The 23,118-nt window shown below is 39.3% G+C and overlaps 1 protein-coding gene across 2 annotated transcripts in view; it reads right to left on the reverse strand.

The window, feature by feature from the left end:
* The window catches only part of STAM (signal transducing adaptor molecule), a 75,380-nt gene extending 52,936 nt beyond the window's left edge, over positions 1-22,444 (reverse strand). Inside the window, exons 1-2 of one of the 2 annotated variants that reach the window (XM_046679470.1) lie at positions 22,206-22,444; positions 4,862-4,946 (exon numbers count right to left, since the gene is read on the reverse strand). In XM_046679470.1, the coding sequence (XP_046535426.1) occupies positions 4,862-4,946; positions 22,206-22,245 (125 nt within the window). In that variant the 5' untranslated portion in view covers positions 22,246-22,444. The remainder of the gene's footprint in view (positions 1-4,861; positions 4,947-22,205) is intronic. The other variant, XM_046679472.1, reaches the window with a different exon arrangement.
* Positions 22,445-23,118: the final 674 nt, after the last annotated feature.

A 23,118-nucleotide genomic window follows, 5' to 3' on the forward strand; every position in this document is an offset into this window, starting at 1 on the left:
TATTGCTGGTTACAAATCATTTTGATAAAAAAACAAATCTTACTGAAAGAGAAATGCTTCCCCCAAAGTTCCCTCCACCATCCCTAAATCCACCCTCTTAACTAGATCTGTACACTTTATAAAATTACAGATTAACACATTAACACATTAAATGGGAAAGCTTTTTTAAAAAACCTGGACTGTTGCCTAGTATACAAATAAGCTTAGGAATTGCATTCCAATCCATAGCGTCCCTCTACTTCAACATACCCTATCTAAATTTGCCTCAGAGAAACTCAGATCCCCTTTCCCCTCTCACACCAAGTACGTGTCAGCCTTCTCTAAAGCACACCCGGTGTCTAGAATATGTCACTGACAACCTACAATATCGTTTCAATATTCTTATGCTTTCATCTGCAATCCCTATCTAAACACATGTATCTTGGTTCCTAGATAACATAAACCACAGCTGAGTAAGTTTTCCATATACACTTATAATAAAATGATTTAAAAGATTAAAGACAAACTATAAGTGGTTGCCAGGTGCTGAGGAAGGAGGGAATGGGAAGTTATTCAATAGGTACAGAGTTTAGTTGAGGATGATGGAAAGTTCTGAAGACGGATAATGGTGATGATCCCACAACAATGTGAACGTACTGAATGCCACACACTGTACAGTTAAAAATGGTTAAAGTGGTCAATTTTATGTTACATATATTTTACCACAAAAATAAACAAACAAATGACATATAGGAACTCCACCAGAAGTAGGCCACAGTTTACTACTCGCCTAAAAAGAACCTTAATAATTTTCTATTACTAAGTTGATCTGAGAATACACATTCTAATTCTGTAATACTCATCCTTAGGCACATAGGCACAACACCTAGGGCTCACAATAATTTTAGGGGCCCACAAGAATGTTTTAGTTTCTTTTAAAATCAGAAGACAAAAATGAACTTTAAGGTCGAAGAAAATGTTTTAATGTATAATAATATACTTGTCTTTATAACAATGCAGTCATAAAATAATTATAAAATTACAATAAAAACAATAATGTTTTCTTACGAAGAAAGGGACTCATGAAGGCAAAAGTGCCAAGAGCCCATGAAAGTCATAATGTGGCCCTGATGCTTACTATTTCCTATTAGGAAATTATCAAGGTACAGCAACAAAGTAAAAACATAACTGATTATGTATATAAAACATTATTCTTAAAGAGAAATCTCACACACGAGCAAATATTGAGAGTTTTACATTTTTAAAAAAACCTCAGTAATACTAGAATATTATCTTTATTATTTAATCTTTTTCAAGCAATTCTTTATTAAGAAGAGCTATAAAGAGATATCACATTTACATAAATAAATGCTTGGAAATTAATGAGGATTTAAAGAAACTAGAGAGCAAGAACTATTAAGGGAGGGAAAAATAAGTGGAAGAAAGAGAAGGAAAGAGGAAAAGAAAAAATATTGATTAAAAGGATAAATAGACCACCCCTCATTATTTAAATTACCGAAGTTAAAAATACTTCCTAAGTAAATTCATGGCTTTAGCATAATGTCAATTAAAATCCCCAAAGGATAACGGAAATATTAAGGAATATGCTGAAAGAGAGTATGCTGTCCAAAATAAATTTGAAAAAATAAAACATGAGCATGTATCAGAACCTATTGATACTAGATAAAAACAAAAAAGAGACAAACAGAAAATAGTTTTTTTGTTTGTTTTCGGGTTTCTTTGTTGAGGAAGATTGGTACTGAGCTAACATCTGTTGCCAATCCTCCTTTTTGCTTGAGGAAGATTGTCCCTGAGCTAACATCCATGCCAATCTTCCTCTAGTTTGTATGTGGGATGCCGTCACAGCATGGCTTGATGAGTGGTGTAGTGGTCCATGCCTGGGATCGAAACCCGCAAACCCCAGGCCACTGAAGCAGAGTGTGTGAACTTAACCACTATGCCACCAGGCAAGCCCCAGAAAATAGTTCTTTAAAGCCATGGTTTAGTACATTTTAAGTATATGAGGACAACATGGATGGACCTTGAGGGCATTACGCTAAGCGAAATAAATCAGACAGAGAAGGAGAAATACTCTATGATTTCACTAAACATGAAATCTAATAAAACTGAACTCATAGAAACAGAGAACAGATTAATGGTTGCCAGGGAGGTGGGGGTGGATAAAATGGGTGACAGTGGTCAAAAAGTACAAAATTCCAGTTGTTACATAAATAAGTTCTGAGGATGTAATGTACAGCATGGTGAGTACAGTTAGTACTATCTTGTATATTTGAAATTTGCTAAGAGAGTAGATCTTAAAAGTTATCACAAGTAAAAAATAAGGAAAAGAATAACCAATAAATGTTTCTAGTATAATGTTACCACGAAGAAAAACAAATTGATCTCTTTGTCTACATTATACATCATACAGAATTTCAGATGGGCTACAAATTTATTAACTAGAAAAATATGGAATATTTCTAGTAATGAAAGAGAGTTTGTCTTTTCATTTCAAGCAACTCATCAAATTATTATAAAAAGTATTTACAACATGAAGAATATCAAAGTGAAGATAAAAAGAAAACTGACAGAGTGAAAAGAGGGACTTTGCAACTGGAATGCGAGATAAAAGTGTTATCTCCAAATATACAGGGATGGAGCTAGGTTGATACCCAGTCAACAAACTGTCAGAAATATGACTTTAATCAAAAAGAGGCAGAGTTGCACCCACTTAGCCACATGCCGGGTACTATTATAAACACCATATATATGTTTATATATATATAAACTAATCTCATACTCACAACATGCCCCCTATGAAAAAGATACTACTTTCGTTCTTATGTAGCAAATTAGAAAAGTTACTCACGGATTGTGACTCCGCTAAGTAGTGAAAGCTAGGTCGAACCCAAGCTGTATGACTCCAGAGTCCATGCTCCCAACCACTAAGCTATTTGCTTCTTTCCACCGTTCAGAAAAAGTTCATGAACCTTTCATTCTACAAATCTAAGTCTACTAGATAGATATGAATTACTATAATACAAGACATAACACAACTAAGAATGGTTTTGATAGAGACTTTAAGGATTCAGAAGATCATAAAATGATTTTCAGTAAAGGACATAAGGAAAGGCTTTGTGGAAGAAATGGTATCTATATTGAGTGTGGAAGGATATGAGACACAGAGATAGCAAAATTGGAGAAGAAAATATTCCATGCTGAGGGAAAATAGTGACCAAAAGCAGTAAACTAAAGTACAAAAGCACTGACAACTCAAATGCTTGAATTGCAAAGAATGATACGTATGAGAGAAGTAAAAGGAAAATACATGATTCTGAGGACTAAGGAGGTTAGACTTCAGTACAGAAGGTAGGGGAGTCACATGGTCAGAGTTGTTATAAAGCAACTGGATATAAGAACTGGACAGAAAAGAGATGGGAATGGAAGAAATGACAGAAGGTTAATTCACTAGTCTAGGCATTACTAGTCTCAAGTAAGGAGAGGCCAACAGAAATAGAGAAAAAGGAATAGATATGCAGCACACAGTACTCAATCAAAAAGAGGCAGACCACTCAACATTCAATTAAATTAAGGAACTAACTTAAGGAATTAAGGAACTAAGAGAGTCAGAAAGAACTTAGCGTACTGAAATGTAAAGACAGCAAAGGGAATGAGGCCACATTTGAGGGCTCATTCTTGGGAACTTGACGGGGGAGCATGTCAGAAGCCAGAAAGGACTAGTGGAGGGTAGAAAGGCCCTGCAGACAAACAGCCCCTGCCTGTTTGGGCCACGTTCAAGAACTTAACTAAGGGGACTTCATAACATCAACATCTTGAGACGGATTATAGAGGCAGATTGACAGAATTTAGAAACAAAATAAATGTGGAGGTGACGCTGAGGTTTAACCTCAAATGAAAGAGCAATCTTGTCATTAACAGAGACAGGGAATGAAGGAGAAAAAGTAGGTTTAAAGCAAAAACAGACATGAGTTCAGGTTTCCAAATGGTGAGATTAAGGTTTATATAGTGTGATATCCAGAAATGACACTAAGTCTGCAGGACCAGTGCTTCGGTAAGAAAAATCAGAGCTGAAAATACAGATGTCACCCATATAAAGGTATCTGGAAGTTGTGAGATTTCAAAAGAAAAATTATTAGAAAAGAGAAAAGTATTAGGAAAAAATGTATCAAAACAAGTTCAAGGAACTATCTATATTTAGAAGGGAAGGAAGAAGAGCAAAGAAGGCACCGTCAGAGGCCTGAGATTACCGCCGGAACAATCAAGTATAACACAGCAGCGCTCCCTAACATTTTCTCACATGAAAGTATATAAATAAGACAGTATTTGTGTGGCACAAAGGGGCAAATGAGGCTAACAACCAGATGTTATTAGCCCAAGAACCAAGGAACCATTAATGTGTATAGCAGGTTAATCTACTCGCGGCAGTGTTTAGAAAGCTCTGTTATTACCAATAAAATCTATACGCCAAAAAGTTTAAGATTCTGGTTCCCTAAAACTCTCTCTCTTTCAATAGTCACTGATTAGTTGGGTAGAATGTTGCAGATGTGACAAGGAACTCAGAAATAACCACAAAAACTTGGTAACTGAGAAATCGCTGATGACTTTAAAAATCAGTGGAAAAAGTTAGATTTCAGGAGGCAAATAAGGACACGGGTGATTAACTAAAGTTGTAATACTGTTACCCGTAACTGGTTACAAGGAATAACTTAAATGAAATGATTCTTCAAATCTTGCTAGCAAAACCATTCTCTTTTTAAACTAAATTGTAACTTTAATATGCTTTACCTTTTAATTCTTGTTTTATTCGTGTTAATAAAAAGGAAGGATGAATAAAAATCCTCTGAAACTTCGCAACACTTACCCAGTGCGAGATTGACCAACTTTATCACAAATATCCAAAATGAGGCCCCAATCCTCAGCAGTATTCATCTCACTGGTTGCTTTCTCTGTGTATTATGAAAAGAAATTGCAGAAACATTATTTTAAAAAAATTTTAAGGGGTAATTTGATCACATTCGAATTACCAAACTGTAGTATAATCAAGTATCAACAACAAATCAGAACAGTTGCCAGCAGTCTGGTCAATGAGATGTCCAAGTCCATCTTCAAAAGGGGCAAGGGGCACTTTTACCACCCATCACAATTACATTTATACTTCACACTGTAGTCGCTTGTTACTTAGTACAAAAAACAGGTCATTGATTTCTCTTTATTAAAAAAAAATTATATACAGGTCTACCCCTTTCTGCACATAGAAGGTCTAAAATAAGAAATCATTTCATTATCAAACGATTCTTAGCTTTACTTGCTAGTGATGGAACATGACTAGGCACAGATCTCTATCAAAATGATTCAGGTAATTAAATTAATTAATTTCCAGTTTTGTTGATTTGGGTTTCTGAGAAGGGGGAGGGGGAAATTGAACAAAAGAAAACCAAGTTTTAACTGAATATTTTCCCTAAGGAAAAACTCGACAAATTAAAAACATCAACAGAGGTATGGCAAATTGAACCCAATCATCGAATTCAGCTCCCTCTCTTAATTACAACAAAAGGATTTTTTAAAACAAACACACAAGGACAAGGAAAACACAGTAAGTGATAATAGCAACAATATCTCAAAATCTATATAACAATATAGATACCTGGTAACCTACTTATAAGACCCCAAAAGAGTGAATCACATATTGGCAGTAAGAAAAAAAGCTTAAGAACGAGGCTGATTTACACCACTGAATTCTCAGAAAATTCAAGTACTGGGAGCAGAAGGAATGTCCGCAATTGAGAGTGAAGAAAGAAGCCTTAAGTCAGGCAGAATGGGTTCATGCTGTTTGAAATGTAGGCAGGTCCCTACTTTACCTCTCTTACTCAAGGGCTCTAGTAACCACCTCTCCCCTACCTGAGCAGATGAGTGAAGGTTTCTTTTCTGCAGGTAAAGCAAAGTTCTTCTAGATGAGACAAGAGGCATAACTGAGACACAGGCACCAAAAATAAGGAATTACTTCTGGTTTCCAGTCGGGCATGTAAGGACCTTGGAAGTTATCACTCCACCCTAACGAGTAAAATGCTGAACAAAGTAAAAAATCAACAACTCTTCTTAGATCCCTCAGAAGTAGGGTCACGGGGCAAACCACCACCCCCAAAATGAGAGAGACAGACAGGTGGATACATAGAATTACAACTTAGAGCAGAAACCAGGAACCGGTACCAGAGTAAGAAAATCTACACCGCGATTGACAAACTACTGGAGGCTAAGTGTGCACAAGTCTGAGAGTTAAAACTCCACAGAAGCCCAGACATAGGAGAGCCCCCACACTTTCTGAGTTTTATTTTCATGAGTTCTCCCAGATTCTCAAGGTGAATATCAGAGAAAATTTTCCCTATTTTCCCAGTAGGGGAAGGGGAAAAGTAATCATTTTGAAATACACCAGAGCATTCTCTTCTTAACAAGTCTTACTCTCAAGATAAATTATTTTACCAGCACCTAACCAACAAGGGTTTTGTCAGAGATTAACCCACCTGGCATCAGGGAAACGCCCAATTCCAGCCTGCTCTGGCCTTCCATGTGGGAGAAGAGGAATATCCAACTCCAGCCCACTCTAGCCATCCTGTCCCACCTAAGATGGGGAAAATCTGAGCAGCACACAAGAAACTGGCACCCCAGGGGCAGAGGCTCCCTCAAAGACTGAGACCTAAGCACTGGACTAGAGAAGCTTCTCCTCTCAACACCTTGCCAACACTTCACAAAAGGCTGGTATTCCTTTTATCTAGTACACTGTGCCTAGCTTTCAGCAAGCCAGACTATAAGGCAAAAAACCAGGCTGAAGAGACAGGGCAAGCATCAGAACCAGGCTCAGACATGGCAGGGATGTTGGAATTACCAGACCAGGAATTCTAAAAACTATGATTAATATGCTAAGAACTCTAATGTAAAAAGGAGACAACATGCAAAAACAGACAAGATAAGCAGAGAGACAGAAATCCTATAAAAGATCAAACAGAAATACTAGAGATCAAAAGTAGTACAGGAGAAATGAATGCCTTTGACGGGCTCATCAGTAGACTGGACACGGCTGAGGAATGAATCTCTGAGCTTGAGGATATGTCAACAGAAACTTCCAAAACTGAAAAGCAAAGAGAAGAAATGACTGGGGGAAAAAAGCTGGAACAGATTATCAAAGAACTGTGAAAAACTACAGAAGGTGTAACATAGGCATAACTGGAATACAGAGGAGAAGAAAGAGAGAAAAAAACAGACAAAATATTTGAAGCAAAAATGACTGAGAATCTGCCCCAAATTAATGTAAGAAACCAAACCACAGGTCCAGGAAGCCCCAAGAACACCAAGCACAGTAAACATCAAAAAACTACACCTAGCCATATCATATTCAAACTGCAGAAAATCAAAAAGAAAGAAAAAATAGAAAAAGAAGCCAGCAGGAAAAAAAACACCTTACCTGTACAGGAGTAAACATAAGAACTACATCCAACATCTCAGAAACCATGCAAAGAGAGAATGGAGTGGAACCATGTGGAGAGAAAATAACCACACCCTAGGATTATGTACACTGTGAAATTACTCTTCAAAAGGAAAGGAGAAATACTTTCTCAAACAAAGAAACATTGAAGGAATTTGTTGCCAGTAGACCCGCCTTGCAAGAGAGGTTAAAAGAAGTTCTTCAGAGAGAGGAAAATGATACAGGAGATACATATGTGTGTGTATACATATATATATGCACTTAAGTATTAGTGAAATGAATGACAGCATACCTGCGACAGAAGAGAGGAATTAGGAATATCGTGTTATTATAAGGTACTTGCACTACCAGTGAAGTAGTAAAACCTTATTTGAAAATGGATTTAGACTAGTTATAAATGTATACAGCAAACTCTAGGGCAACCACTAAAAATAACAACAAAAAAGAAGTACAATTGATATACTAAAAAGAGAGAAAATGCAAACATATAAAACGCTCAATTAAAACCACAAAAGGCAGAAAAAACAGAAACAAAGAAGAAGGGCTACAACTAGAAAATTGTAACAGGTATGATAGATATTAATCCAACAATAATCACTTTAAATGCTAATGGTCTAAATACACAAATCCTCAGAGTGATCAAAAAACAAGATCCAACTGTATGTTGTCTACAAGAAACTTACTTTAAATATAAAGACACATATAGATTAAAAGTAAATGGATGGAAGATATACCATCCTAACACTAATCAAAAGAAAGTGGGAGTAGCTCTACTAATTTCAAACAGAGCTGACTTCAGAGCAAGGGAAGTTATCAGAGATAGAGACATTACATAATGGTAACGGGGTCAATTCTCCAAGAAGACATAACAATCCTTAATACGTATGCACCTAACTAGAGAGTGTCAAAATAACTGACACAAAAAGTAAGAGTACTGCAAAGAGAAATAGGTTGGAGACTTCAACATCACTGCATCAGAAACAGACAAATCCAGTAGGCAGAAAATCAGTAAGGACATAGCTGAACTTAACAACACATGAATCAACTAGAAATAATAAGCATCTACAGACTATTTCATCCAAAAACAGCAGAATACACATTCTTCTCAAGCTCACATGAAACATTCACTACAAGAGACCCCATTCTGGACCATAAAACGCACCACAACAAATTTAAAGGACTAGAAATCCTACATTGTCTGCTCACAGGCCACAAAGGAGTTAAACTAGAAATCATTAACAAAAAAGATAACTGGAAAATCCTAAAATTCATGACATTAAATAACACACTTCTAAATAATACATGGGTCAAAGAAGAAATCTCCAGAGAAATTTTAAAATCTTTTGATCTAAATAAAAATAAAAGTACAACCTATCAAAATTTGTGAAATGTAGTTGAAATCAGTGCTTAGTGGGAAATTTATAGCACTGAATGAACACATCAGGAAAAAACCTAAAATCGCTAACATAAACTTCTACAAGAAAAGGATTTAAAAGGTATACAGCTTAAGATAAAAGAAATAAAACTGTCTTTGTTTGCAGATAACATACTCATCTCTGTAGAAAATCCAAAAGAGTCAATTAAAAAAACTCCTGGAACTAATAAGTGATTATAGCAAGGTTGCAAGATACAAGTTTAACATACAAAAATCAACTGCTTTCCTATATACCAGCAATAAACAAGCGGGATTTTAAATTTTAAAAAAAATACCATTTTCATTAGCACACAAAAAAATGGAATACTTTATAAATCTAACAAAATACATATGAGGAAAACTACAAAACTCTGATGAAAAAATCAAAGAACTAAATAAATTGAGAGAGATGCCATGTTCATGAATAAGATTCAATATTGTCAAGATATCAGTTCTTCCCAACTTGATCTATAGATTCAACGCAATCCCAGTCAAAATCTCAGCAAGTTATTTTGTAGATATCAACAAACTGACTCTAAAGTTTACATGAAAAGTCAAAAGACCCAGAATAGCTAACACAATACTGAAAGAGAAGAATAAACTGGAGGACTGACACTTCCAAACGTCAAGACTTACTCTACAGCTACAGTAATCAAGACAATATGGTAGTGGTGAAAGAAGAGACAAACAGATCAATGGAACAAAATAGAAAGCCCAGAAACATACACACACAAATAAAGTCAACTCATCTTTGACAAAGGATCAAAGGCAATACAATGGAGTAAAGACAGTGTTTTCAACAAACGGTGCTGGAAGAACTGGACATCCACATGCAAAAAATAAATCTGGACACAGCAAAACTAACCCAAAATGGATCACAGATCTAAATGTAAAGGACAAACTATAAAACTCGTAGACGATAACACAGGATAAAATCTAGATGACCTGGGGTATGGCAACAACTTTTTAGATATAACACCACAGACATGAGCCATGAAAGAAATAACTGATAATCTGGACTTCATTAAAATCAAAAATTTCTGCTGTATGAAAAACACTGTAAATAAAATGCGAAGATAAACAACAGACTGGGAAAAATATTTGCAAAACACCTATCTGATAAAGGACTGTTATCCAAAACATACAAGGAACTCTTTAAAACTCAACAATAAGAAAATGAACAATCCAATTAAAAAATGGGCAAAAGACCTGAATAGGCAACTCACCAAAAAAGATCTACAGATGGCAAATAAATATATGAAAAGATGCTCCAAATCATATGTCATCAGGGAATTACAAATTGAAACAACAACCAGATACCACTACATACCTACTAGAATGGCCAAAATTCAAAACACTGACATCACCAAATGCTGGTGAGGATGCAGAGGAACAGCAACTCTCAGTCACTGCTGGTGGGAATGCAAAATGGTACAGGCACTTTGGAAGACAGTTTGGCAGTGTCTTATAAAACCATCCTACCATACAACCTAGCAAATGCGCTCCTCGGTATTTACTCAAAGGAGTAGAAAACATGTCTACACAAAAACCTGCACAGGGATGTTTGTAGCAGCTTTATCCATAATTGCCAAAACTTGGAAGCAACCAAGATGTCCTTCCGTAGGTGAATGGATAAATTGTGATACATCAGGACAATGAAATATGATTTAGGGCTAAAATGAAATGTGCTAGCAAGCCATGAAAAGACAGATAAACTATAAATGCATATTCTTAAGTGAAAGAAGCCAAGCTGAAAAGGCTACATAATGCATGTGTCTAACTATATGACATTCTATAAAAGGCACAACTATGGAGAGAGTAAAAGAATCAGTGATTGCCAGGGGTCGAGGGGAGGGCGAGATAAACAGGCGGAGCACAGAGAATGTATAGGGCAGTGAAACTATGGTGTATACTATAGTAGTAGGTAGGTGTCATTATATATTTGTCAAAACCCTTAGAACATATAACACCAAGAATGAACACTAACGCAAGCTATGAACTTTGGGTGATGATGGTGAGTGTATGTAGGTTCACGACTGTAACAAGTATACCACTTTGGTGCAGGATGTTGATAGTGGGGGAGGTTGTGCATATGTGGGGGGGGCAGGAAATATACGTGAAATTTCTGTACGTGCTGCTTAACTTTTCTGTGAATCTAAAACTGTTCTAAAAAATAAAGCCCACTTTTAAAAATTAATAAATAAAGGAATTAAGCAACTGCATGAATGCTGATACCTGCTGTGCAGAAACGAGCACAGAGGCCTGACTGCTATCCTTTAAAAGGCCTACTTATAAGCATTGCCTGGTGTGTGGAAACTTGATTTCGGGAGGGTTCCCACCATTCTCACAACTGAGAAGACTGGCTCACTATCCCTAAACTGGCTGTACAAACTATATGGTTTATGCTGAATACCTGCTTTCCCTTTTGGGAGGCTGGAGTGTGGGTAGGGTGACAGGCAGAGTCTGCCCACATGACCAGCTCCCGACAACAACCCCGGGCACTGAGTCTCCAACAAACATCCCTGGTTGCAAGATTTCACACATGTCATCACAACTCCTTGCTGGGGGGATTAAGTGCGTCCTGTGTGGCTTCATTAGGAGAGGACCCTGGGAAGCTTGTGCCTGGTTTTTCCGGACTTCACCCCATGCGCCTTGTCACTTTGCTGATTGCCTTTTGGGTCCTTTCACTGTAACAAATCATAGCTTTAAGTAAGAGTATCTGTTGAATCCTGTGAGTCCTGGTGAATCCTAGAACTGGGGGGTGGTCTTGGTGTCTCCACCAAATACCTGCCCTCCCAGAAATTATCCTATTCTACCCTCTCCCCTCAGTCATATCTTCACCCTCAGAGAGATTAGAAGACTATTCCCTGGGGACTCCAGGTCAGCCCAAGAGGAAAGACCTAAAGACACTCAAGACAGTGATACTGAGGGGTGGAGAGAGGTTCCACAGTAAACGGTACACCAGATCGACCCATAGTGAAGTTCAAAGTCAGTAAGGACAACCACATGACCAAAGGTTCCCAGATGCTTTCTATTTCTCTAGTGTTAATCATGGGCAGACAACCCAGGACCATCAGCTATCGGAGAAAATCTTCTAACAATGGAAGATGAAGGAAAAGACAAACAAAACAAACAAATACAGGAGAAAAAAAAAAAACAGAAGAAAGCAACTTAGAAGAAACAAGAGTCTACACAGGAAGAAAAGAACTTCAAAAAGAAATCATTATTATCTTCTGAAACAAAAGCTATATAAAAGTGGAAGGTAACCCGCCTTGACCAAAGCACTAACTCAGGGAACAGGTCTGTTGAAGGACAGCACCACCAAGATCCTCACTAATATTGCCATGGTTTGAAGCTGGGAGGCCTGATCCATACCACGATTCTGACCTGTAATGGTGGGTCTTGGTGATGTGACAGTGAAATTCCTGTTCCTGTCTTCCCCTCAAGGCCCTGCTGCCTGGTTCAACAGACAACACTCATTTCCCCATTCTGACCTACTACTGAGAGCTGGAGGTGGGTCATAGTCAGTTTAACAGCAAAAGATAGAAAGCAGCCAATTCTGTCCAAATTCTTGGTAGGCTTACAATACCTGATCTATATCATGGCCTTCAGGGACACGCCAACACCTACCAATTAGTCACTGCCACCTGAGAACTAGAATAAGTATCTAATACGGTATAGGCAGTGGTAGGTAGGGTACGCAGACCTGGTCACCCTACCATCTTCTAAAATGAAAGATAACAAAAGCAGCTTACTCACACAAACAAACTCCTTGTCTAAGAATTAATACAAATGTCCAAAACATCTTAGATCTTCATAAAGTGATGTAACTGCAGGAAATTACAAAATCTAGGCAGATAGTCAACAAATATTCAACAAAAAATATTCAACAAAAAAATATTCAACAACATATATTCAAAAAAATGGAATAAGTTTCTAGTCTGTGCCAGGCCTTATCTGAAGTAGCTTAGACTCAAAAAGGAAATGAAACCAACAGATAGAACTTAAATATGAGATTTAAAAAAACGTCACAGAAAAAATGAAAAGCCTGAAGCAAGCTGAAAAAAAGGTAAAGACCTGGAGGGAGACTAAAGGAGTATTAGGAAAGCCTGAGAAACTAAGACAGAAGAGACAGAGAGACAGAAGAGACTACAGATTCCGCTATGTTAAGTTTTAAGAGTCATTATTTCTACTGAGTCAACTTTTGCTGACTCTTATTAGGAATATCAAAATGTTTTCTTTTTTAATCTCGTTTTATAGAGATAAAATTGGGATGTAGCATTGTATAAGCTTAAGGAGTAGAGCATAATGATTTGACTTACATATACTGTGTGCATTAATAATAAACTCTTGTTTCTGTTAAGTGAATAAAAAGTAAGGTTATGAGAACAGAAGAAAAGTATAATGTAGTATAATATATAAAAGTATAATGAAGAATCTAGGCTGGCTGAAATAGAGACTACTTTGTGAAAGGTTGGAACTACTCTTAAGACCTAAAATACAAAATGAGGCGCTTACATTAGTTCAAGAAACATCAGAGAGCCAAGAAAGTTCTGAGCAAGAAAATAATCTGATCAGAGCTTGATTTTTAGAAAAAAGGAATCTACTGCCAATATGTAAAAATGGTACGCAAGAAAACATAATGAGAAACAAACACTACTCTGGCAACTAAATGGGTTACTTAGCAAATGTTGAAACACTTTAATTTGTTCTGGCTGGGGGGTATGCCACGAGGATAACCGAGTCAAATCTACCTGTCACTGTTCAAGTTCCATAATATATTGTAAATCCCTTGAAAATAATAACAGTTTCTACTTTGGTAATTCTTTCAATATTCATGCTCTCAGCCTAAGTGCTCAATAAATACTAAACCTAGTCGCACAACCATATGAACCCATAAAAGTCAGAGAAACACACAGAGCTTTAATAACATCTACTTCAATGGTTTTCAGATTTTACTTTTCAATACAGAAACTCTCCACAATGTAATTCTGCTGTTTACCACCCAGAGTTAGCGCAGACTTCACAGGTTGAGAACACAGAACTCCACAAGTCTCCCCTCACTTCAGACACAAGAAACAAGCTCTGGGGTTCGTAGGCAACATGCACTTCTGACCAAGCGGCTACAAATTCAGGGTTCCCACTACCCCTTCAGTTCAATAATCCACTATAACAGCTCTGGAAACTCAGAACTCAGGAAAACACTTATAATTACAGTGGGGTTTTTTTGTTTTTGTTTTTTTGAGGAAGATTAGCCCCAAGCTAACATCTGCTGCCAATCCTCATTTTGCTGAGGAAGACTGGCCCTGAGCTAACACCCATGCCCATCTTCCTCTACTTTATATGAGGGACGCCTACCACAGCATGGCTTGCCAAGTGGTGCCATGTCTGCACCCAGAATCCGAACCAGCAAACTCCAGACTGCTGAAGCGGAATGTATGCACTTAACCGTCACGCCACTGGGCCGGCCCTATAATTACAGTTTTATCATCAAAGACACAAATCTGAACTAGCCAATGAAGACATGTGCAGCAGGGCTAGGTCTGGGAGGATCCCAAATGCAAAGCTTCTGTGCCCTCAGGACACATCACCCTCCTGGCACATCACTGTGCATCCCCAACCAGTAAGCTCAACCGAGCTTCCCCGACCAAAGTTTTTATTGAGGTTTCATTATGAAAGTATGATGGAATGAATGAATGGCCACCTCCTGGAACTCAATCTCTGGCCTCCTCCCCATCCCTGGAGATCTGGCTGGTATCATGTGACTCAAAGCCCCAACCATCTAATCACAAGGTTAGTCTTTCTGGAGCCCCCGTGTTGAGTCATCTTATTAGCATAAACTAAGGTACTGTCCCAGGAGCCTACCATGAGTAAGAAAGATGCTCCTATCACTTAGGAAATTCCAAGGATTTAGAGGCTCCCTCCCAGGAAACAAGGTAAAGACCAGTCAAATTCTTTACTATTCAACACTCCCTTTTATAAGAAAATCTTAGCTTAAAAGAAACCCAACATGTAAAGGAAATCCAAGTAGAACAGCTCTAATTGAAGAGTCCCAGAGCCCTGCCCCATATACCCCCTAACCCCTCTGAAGCCCAAGACCAAAGGAGTCATCCTGAACCAGGTCCTCCGGTCTAACATTTAGTTCATCTTAGAAAAGCAAGGCAAGTCATCACTTTGATCTGGTAGTACATTTAAATAATTAATTAATCATCTTTACTGACTGGTAGCCAAGCAGACTTTTTAAAAACATAGTGCTTTTTCTTTTTAAAGGAACACACTTTTATCTTAAAACTTATCACCTTATTTAAAAGTATAACAGCTAAGCTTATTAAAACATTAAAAAGTTAATAGTTCACTAGAAATGACAGCTTATGTCCGATCATATGTAAACTGCTTATTATCATAACTAAGCATGATCTTACAGTTCCTGAATGAAGGCATACTCAGGTGGTCTGGCATAGCCATCAGCAGATATCATGCTAAACACTCATGAATTACCTTCTTTACTTTCCTATGCACAAACAGGATCAGTATCTGGCTCAAACCTATACATACACATGGGAAATGCAACCCATTTCAGAACTCTAAAATTGTTCACATTATTTATCGATGCTGCCTCCAGATCCACAAGAGCAGTAGCACAATTCTTCTCAGTTATAAAACAGATATTTTTTTAAATCAGAAGAATATAAACTACTACTAGTGGTTCAATGTGGTTTTGTGAAGAGCAAATAAAATCAAAACTTTATTTTCTAAGACAAAAATAGAGTGTGTGAGAAACTGAAGGGACAAGCAAAAATAATACAGATTTGCTTCTAAAGAATTCAAAGCTTCATAATGATCTCATTTTATCCTCAGATTATCCTTACCCTAATACTTAAAAGGAGGAGATTGAGATATTTGCCTAGCAGTACCCAGAAAATCACACACAGAGCCTCATTTGAATTTCAATAGTCCTCTCAAAGGACTGGAGAACTTTTTTCTGTTAAGTGGCTACTTTTGATTTTCTCAAGATTTATGACTGTCAAAGATTTGGGAAGGTGAGAAGCGCTGACAGGATGACTGCCCACCAGTTTCAGGCTATAGGAAAAAGATTGTCATTCAGTCAGCTTGGAGATGCAGCAGTTCATCAAAAATGGCCAACGGAGAAAGAAAATCTTAAAGAAATTACCTTCTTTTCAAGATTACGGGAATCAGTTTTTTCAAAAACGTTTCACCTCATGTCTCTGTTGCTCCTGACCACTGGAAATTGCATCTACAAAGAAAAGCAACCTGAAGCTCTACTAACCCAGGAAGAGAAGCAGGCGGCAAAGGAAGGCATGGAAGCTCTCAGAGAAGAGAACAAAATATAAACGGAAACCTAAAAGCATTAGAAAGAACAGCTTCCAGGAGAAGTAAAAGAGAAACCGAAGAAACAGAAAGTACAATTCCGGAAACCAGGGGACATCAGACCTGTAAGAACTGCACTCTGAACTGTCTGTCACATCTCTCCTGAGTATGTTTTTACAGTGACTGATTCCACCCCTTAGAATCTGAGGAGACTCCAAAAGGTCCACATCTGTTTCTAACTTTACTGTAAGAGGAGCTACAATGCAGACATTGCTTCCTGTATGGTAGGTATGTACTAAGTGCTTTACATGCACCATCTCCTAAAAACGACCCTAACGAAGACTAAAGCAGAGAAGGATATGTCAGGCCAGAGGATGCGCACCTGAAAAAGCAGTAGTATAGAAGCAACAAGGAAATGCGCCTTGAGGAAAATGGTGGAAGGTGGGGCTGAAGAGGTAAAAAGGTGCCGAATGCTAAAAGGTCTTACATGCCATGCTGAAAAGTTCAAATTCCTGTAAAAGCTCTAGATTCGCTGCAATATTTTAATCAGAGGAGCCATATGATTACCTTTACATTTTAGAAATATCATTAACAGCCACCTGGAAAACGACCGGGGTCAGACTGCAGGCAGGGATAACAGAGGCTGCCATACTAATAATCTAAGAGAGCAGTGACCTAAACCTGCCCTAGCAGTGGCCATGAGAACAGAAAGGATGGGAGGCATGAATGGAGGGGCAGATGAACGGATTTAAGAGCTATTAGGAAGACAAAGCATATACACTAAAGCAACACCAGAACCCTCAAGGGCATGTTCAGAGCGCCTGGCACACAGGAGACAGTATGTATGTGTTGTCTGGAATGTAGAAAATTACAACTACAGAAGTCAAGAATGACTCCCAGGTTCTTGATATATGTGACTAAGTCAGCTGAGGCACCAGTCATCAGAATAGAGGAAAAACATACTTGAGAAGAAAAGTATGAATATGATTTCGAACATGCTGAATTTGAAGCATATTCAACCCCAGTAAAGAGTCAGAAAGTCCCGTGTGTCTATAAGTATTCCTCATAGCAACTCCATGAGGTAGATACTTCTAGTCCTATTTACAAAGGTGGAAAGGGAACTGAGAGGGGTTCTGTACTTGCCTGTGTCCGTATTTTGCCTATTTACTAACAGTAAATGCTGCAGCTGCCATTTAAACCCAAAGCCCAAAGTCCTTCCATCACACCATACTGCAGGAGAATATGACCTAACACTTAGAAGGTTTATGATACTGACTGGACTAGCTAATAGAAGAAAAACATGTCCAAGCCTGTAGGATATGAACTGGCCTGGCCCAAAGCAGTCTGACTAGGAAGGCAAATGTACTATTGTAAAGACAAAGACATGATGACTTAGCACAGGCAGGATAATGACTCAAAGACGCCTCTCGGGTTTCAAATCAAGATAACTAGAACATTACAAAATTACCATCTAATGAAGGAAGAATCAGACTCAAAAGGTAAATTCAGTTTTCTGATAGACTGATTTTTAGGTGACAAGGGAACACCAAGCAGAAATACAAGACTGGAGATCTAGAAAAATATCTATAATTCATTGTTTGATAAATACTTATTAAGTGTTCCACTGTACCAGGCACTGCCCCCAAGGTACCAGGAATAGAAATGAAAAGTTCTCATCCTTGTGGAGTTTATTTTCCACACAGGAGACAATCAATCAGGTAGTTGAGTACTATAAAAAAAAAAATAAAATGGAACAAAGAAACAGAGTGAGGGGATAAAGATGGCTATTTTTTACAGAACGTAGGGAAAGCCTCTCTTAGAAACTCATGTGACCAGTCTTGAAGGATGTGATGGGCATCAAGACCTTCAAACACCTGAGGGAGGAAGATCCCAGGCAAAGAAAACAGCACAATGTAGATCTGGAGGCAGGAACGAGCCGGAGCGTTCAGACCCAAGAGGCTCAGCATGAGAGAGTGTGTGGAGATCCCAACTATATCAGAGACATAGGAAGGGGCCAGGGGCCGGCTGTGGGTCACAATAAGGAATCTGCATTTCCTGGGAGCAGGACAGGAAACTACTGGAGGGTTCTGAGCAGGTAAGTGCCAGTATCTAAGATTTTTAAAAGATCACTGACCTTTGTAGATGAGAACTGATTGTAAGGGGCAACAGTGGTAGCAAAGAAGCCTACTAGAAGGCTCTTGCCACAGTCTATGAAAGAGATAACAATGACTGGAGTAAGATAGCAGTGGTAAGGTAAGGACAAGTGTGAGATTCTGGTTATATTTTTAAATTAGGGCCAAAAGATCTTGCTGACAGAATGGGTTTGGAATGTGATGGAAAAAAAAGAATCAATGATGACTCCTAGACACGAAAGTTGAGTGACAGGAAATATTAATGGTGCAACCTACTGAAATAGGCCAGCATGAAGAAATGAGCAGGTCTGGGGAAAGAAACTAAGAACTATTACTATCTCTATATCCCATATTAAAGATAAGGAAACTGAGGCACAGAGTAAGCAACTAGCCCAAAGTCACACTGCTGGTAGGCAGCATACCCGAGAATTAAATTCAGGCAGTGCAGCTCCAGAGTCTGAATCTTTAACACTAAACTAAATTGCCTCCTAAGACTCCAAGGGAAAAACTTGTCAAAGAAGTTCTAGAACTGAGGCTGGGGCTCAAGTCAACACTTGGAAGTCACAAAAAGGAGAAGCCAAAAAGACTAAAAAAGAGCCAAGGAGAAAATTAGAAAAAGTCTGGTGTCCTGGAAACCAAATGAATAAAGTACATCAAAGAGGAATGCTAAGAGATCAACAAAGAAATGGGCTCAGAACTGACCGTTGGATTTGGCAAGATGGAAGTCACTAGGGACTTTGAAAGAAAAGCTTGATGGAATGAGTTATCTTTAGAATTTAAGAGTTGAGCTTAGCAAGAAGTGTAACATCCAAAATGAAATTCATTTATTCAAGAAATGTTTACTGAATGTTTATTAGTGCCAGATGCTGGTCTACACACTGGGGATATAGTAATGAACAAAACAAATAAAAATCCCTGTCCTCACGGAGCTCACATTCTCATAACATGTGTAGACGTTTCTTCAAGGGAAAAGCTATCATCAGTATTTTGCCTCTTTATGTGGAATGTTATAATACATAAACCAGTTAGTAGATTTCTGATTCACTGTTTCAGTTTACGAATAAAGCTGAAGACTTTTTTTTTTTTTTTTTTTTGCTGAGGAAGATTCGCCCTGAGCTAACATTCATCACCAATCTTCTTTTTGCTTGAGGAAGATTCACCCTGAGCTAACATCTGTAGCAAATCTTCCTCTATTCTGTATGTGGGCCGCCACCACAGCATGGCCACTGATGAGAGGTGTATGTCCGTGGCCTGGAACCAAACCAAGGCTACCAAAGTGGAGTGCACGGAAATTAACCACTAGGCCACTGGAGCTGGCCCTGAAGACAATTTTGAGACGCACTAATGTTAAGTGATAACTATATCAAGTGAGTTAGTGGGAGTACTTTAACAACACTGACATACTCATTGACAGACAAGGTGAAAAGGAATATTGTTAAATGTATTCTATGTACCATATTTTACACGCCCTCCTAGTAAAAAGTTAGACATGGGAGTCTACTGGACTCTGTCCAAGGATTATTTACCGGGAGTCTGATGGGCCTTCTTAGATACACTTTCATGATATTTTGATACATGGATCATGAGGAGAGAATGGATCCAAATACCAAAATCTGACTAAATTTAAATAGTAAGCTTTTCTGGAGCAAAACAACATCCCTACACTCAAGAAGCTTAGTGTCTAGCAAGCTCAACTGACACAGTCTCAATTCAACACACATTTATTAAGCACCTACTATTCAGCAACCAATAAAATAATTAAGGACCATAATGCAGGATATAACTATCTTTAAAGCTAAATAATTGATAAAGACAAAAAATGTTGCAGGAGTTTTGAAAAGGGTGGAGATTACGGTAAGCTAGGGCACTGGTTCTCAACCAGGAGCTCTTTTGTGCCCCCAGGGGACATTTAGCAATGTCTGGAAACTTTTTAAATCATGACTGGGGGTTGGGAGGGGATGCCACTGGCATCTAATGGGTAGAGGTCCCAGATGCTGCTCAACACCCTACATTGCACAAGATAGGCCCCCACAATAAAGACATTGATCTGGTCCAAACTGCCAATAGCGTAGCTACTGAGAAACCCTAGACTAGAGTAATCAGGAAATGATTCAGGTATAACGAGTTGGGATTCTGAGTTGGCCTTTAATCATGAGGACATGTAGAAAGAAGACATAAGAGAAGCAAAAGTATAAAGGTAAAAAGGAGCCTGTTTGAACCAGGTGGTATAGTACTGGGAAAGGGTTTGACATTAAGATATTTATCTGAATCCAACGAAAATGGGCGGTCAAAAAGTCAGCAGGATAGAAAGGTGATTGGGTAGTTGGAAGCTAGATTATTATGACCACAAAAACTAGATAAAGTTGCTGGAAACCAAAGAAGCACATTTAAATTGTTTTAAGAATTTGCCCTAGAAATTAATGTAATAAATTGTAAAACTGCCTGAGAGCAGCAATGATGTCTTATTCATCACTCTATCTCTTAATTCTCTGAGCAGTGTCCTGTAAATAGTGTGTGCTAAGTGCTTATGAAATTAAATGCAATTTTCCAATTAATTATTTACTGAGTATTATTGGTGATCACTAAAGTTCCATCCACTGCTAAGATTCAGGATATTCACTTAAACCGGAACCCAAAAAAAGCTATCATTTAGTATGTGCCTATTATATAAAGGCACTGTAATAGGCTCTCTCCACGTATTATTTGACTGAATCACAGATTGTGCTTTTCCCCCTCTCTAAAGATGAGGGCACTGGGACTCAGCTTAGGAACTTGCCCATGATTTCACTCTGAGTGAGGCAGTGGCAGAGGTAGGAATGAACCCTTTTCTACTATTAACCCAAACCTCCAAGCCTCAGTGACATGCTATAAGGAAGAGTTAAAAAGCCAAATTCAACACCCACCTTGCACAATTAAAATACACAAAGACATATAAAACAACTCCACTAAGCTGTCCTTATATTTCTCTACTATAGTAATCAGACACGGTATTTAGCTTGCTTTCATTCCACACTTGTGTGCCAAGGTAGTTCCTAAGTGCATTCAAATCATCCCCAAATTCTCTCCCTGGAAACACAAACTCCTGTCATCATTACCCTCACACCAGAAAGAAAGAAACAAAAAGCTAACCTGCTGAATTGGTATGATCAGTACCTAAAACCAATGATTCAGAAAACCAAAAAAAATAGCATTTCAGATCCAAAACAAATTAGCATTTGCAAATTCAAAGTCCTCATCCACACTTTTTAAAATACAAAGACCTAGCCTAAGGAAGGCGGCCCAATGGCTCACGGCCTCGATTCGGCTTCGGCTGTTGCCAAATATTCCATTTTCATCTCTCCCAACATTTTTGAGTCAACCCTTAACCAACCAGAAGCTCTCTTCTCCCGTTACAGTTACAAAAACGATTTCAAAATCCTTTAAGCAATTTAACCTGCAACATCCTCCTAGTTCTAGACACTTAACATTTATCCAGGGAAACACTTTATTACAGGGCTCATAATCCTACGCTAACCGAGATACTCCCCAGTCGTCAGCGCTGTTCTTTACAGAAGCCGTGTCCCAGCACCAGATGCCACACCGGCTGTCCCTCCGAGGCCCTCTACATCAACGCTTTAAGCAGTTCTTCCAAAACCCACAGCCCTTGCTTAAGGCCCATTTCGCAGGCCCTCTGAGTCCCATTCCTTTCAAAGAGGATGCGCTAAGTCCCCAACCTCCACCAAACTCTTAAGGAAGCAGACTCCGGAATGGGGAAGAGCTTGACGCCGGCCAGGGGTCCAGAACGTTCGCAGAAAGAGGGCAGAATGGACTTGCGGTCCCAGGGCGAGGGGACAGGGAGCGGCAAGGCACTTACCCACATCCTGATCGAAGGGATTGGTGGTGAAGAGAGGCATCTCCACTGCGTGCCCAGGTGTCCGCAGGGACTCCCCCTCGACACCACGGGAGTCAGGGTGCGACCCAGGAAGGAAGACTCCTTGGGCAAAAACAGCAACCGAGACCGACCCTACAAGAGCCGCGACAGCTGCTCCTCTCCCGGACCCCCAGCAACCGCGGCAGCGGCGGCGGCGGCGGCGGCGGCGGCGGCAACAGCGAAGGAGCCGAAAAGCCCCCGAGTGGAGCCTGTCGGGAATCTAGGCGACCTCGGCGCTGCCTGCCCAGAACCGGCCCAGAACCTTCCCCGCCAAAACAGGCACCACGAAAGCGCCCCCCCTGCCTGGCTCGTCTTTTGATTAGTCATACAGGAAAGTGGGAGGAATGGCTGCGTTTCCTGCTTTTGCCTTGGCCAGGAATCTCCGGAGGACGGGGTCCTCCAGGCGCACCGAAGCCGACTAGCGATCCCAGGAGTGAATCAGAGAGACAGGAGAAAGAAAGAGGGTCGCGTTTGGGTTCAGCGAAAGCCCCCTCTTCACCTCCCACCGTCAGTTGTCATAACTTTGTAGTCCCTCTGGAAAAGGATGGAAATTCCTTCATTTGGGGTCATCTATGTAAAAAGGCTGTGAGCTCAGTTCGCTGTCGGAGGTGATGAGAAACTTGCTGGGATAAAGTCATGTGAGCTGGCCGTCTTGGCCGGATCCCTGCGGAGGGGAGTGTCTGCGCGCGGCTCCCTCGCAGTGGCGGAGGTAACGCTGGCACCTGCCCGAGGCCCCGAGCGCCCAGCTTCAGAATCCCTGTCGAAAGCACTTTTGGCTGGGCGGGGGTTAGCACTGACTAACTGTGCAGTCCCGACGCCATTGTGCTGGGCAAGTAAGTTTCACAGCCCAAGAATG

This window comes from Equus quagga, chromosome 12, assembly GCF_021613505.1.
Source record: "Equus quagga isolate Etosha38 chromosome 12, UCLA_HA_Equagga_1.0, whole genome shotgun sequence".
Classification (NCBI taxonomy): domain Eukaryota; kingdom Metazoa; phylum Chordata; class Mammalia; order Perissodactyla; family Equidae; genus Equus; species Equus quagga.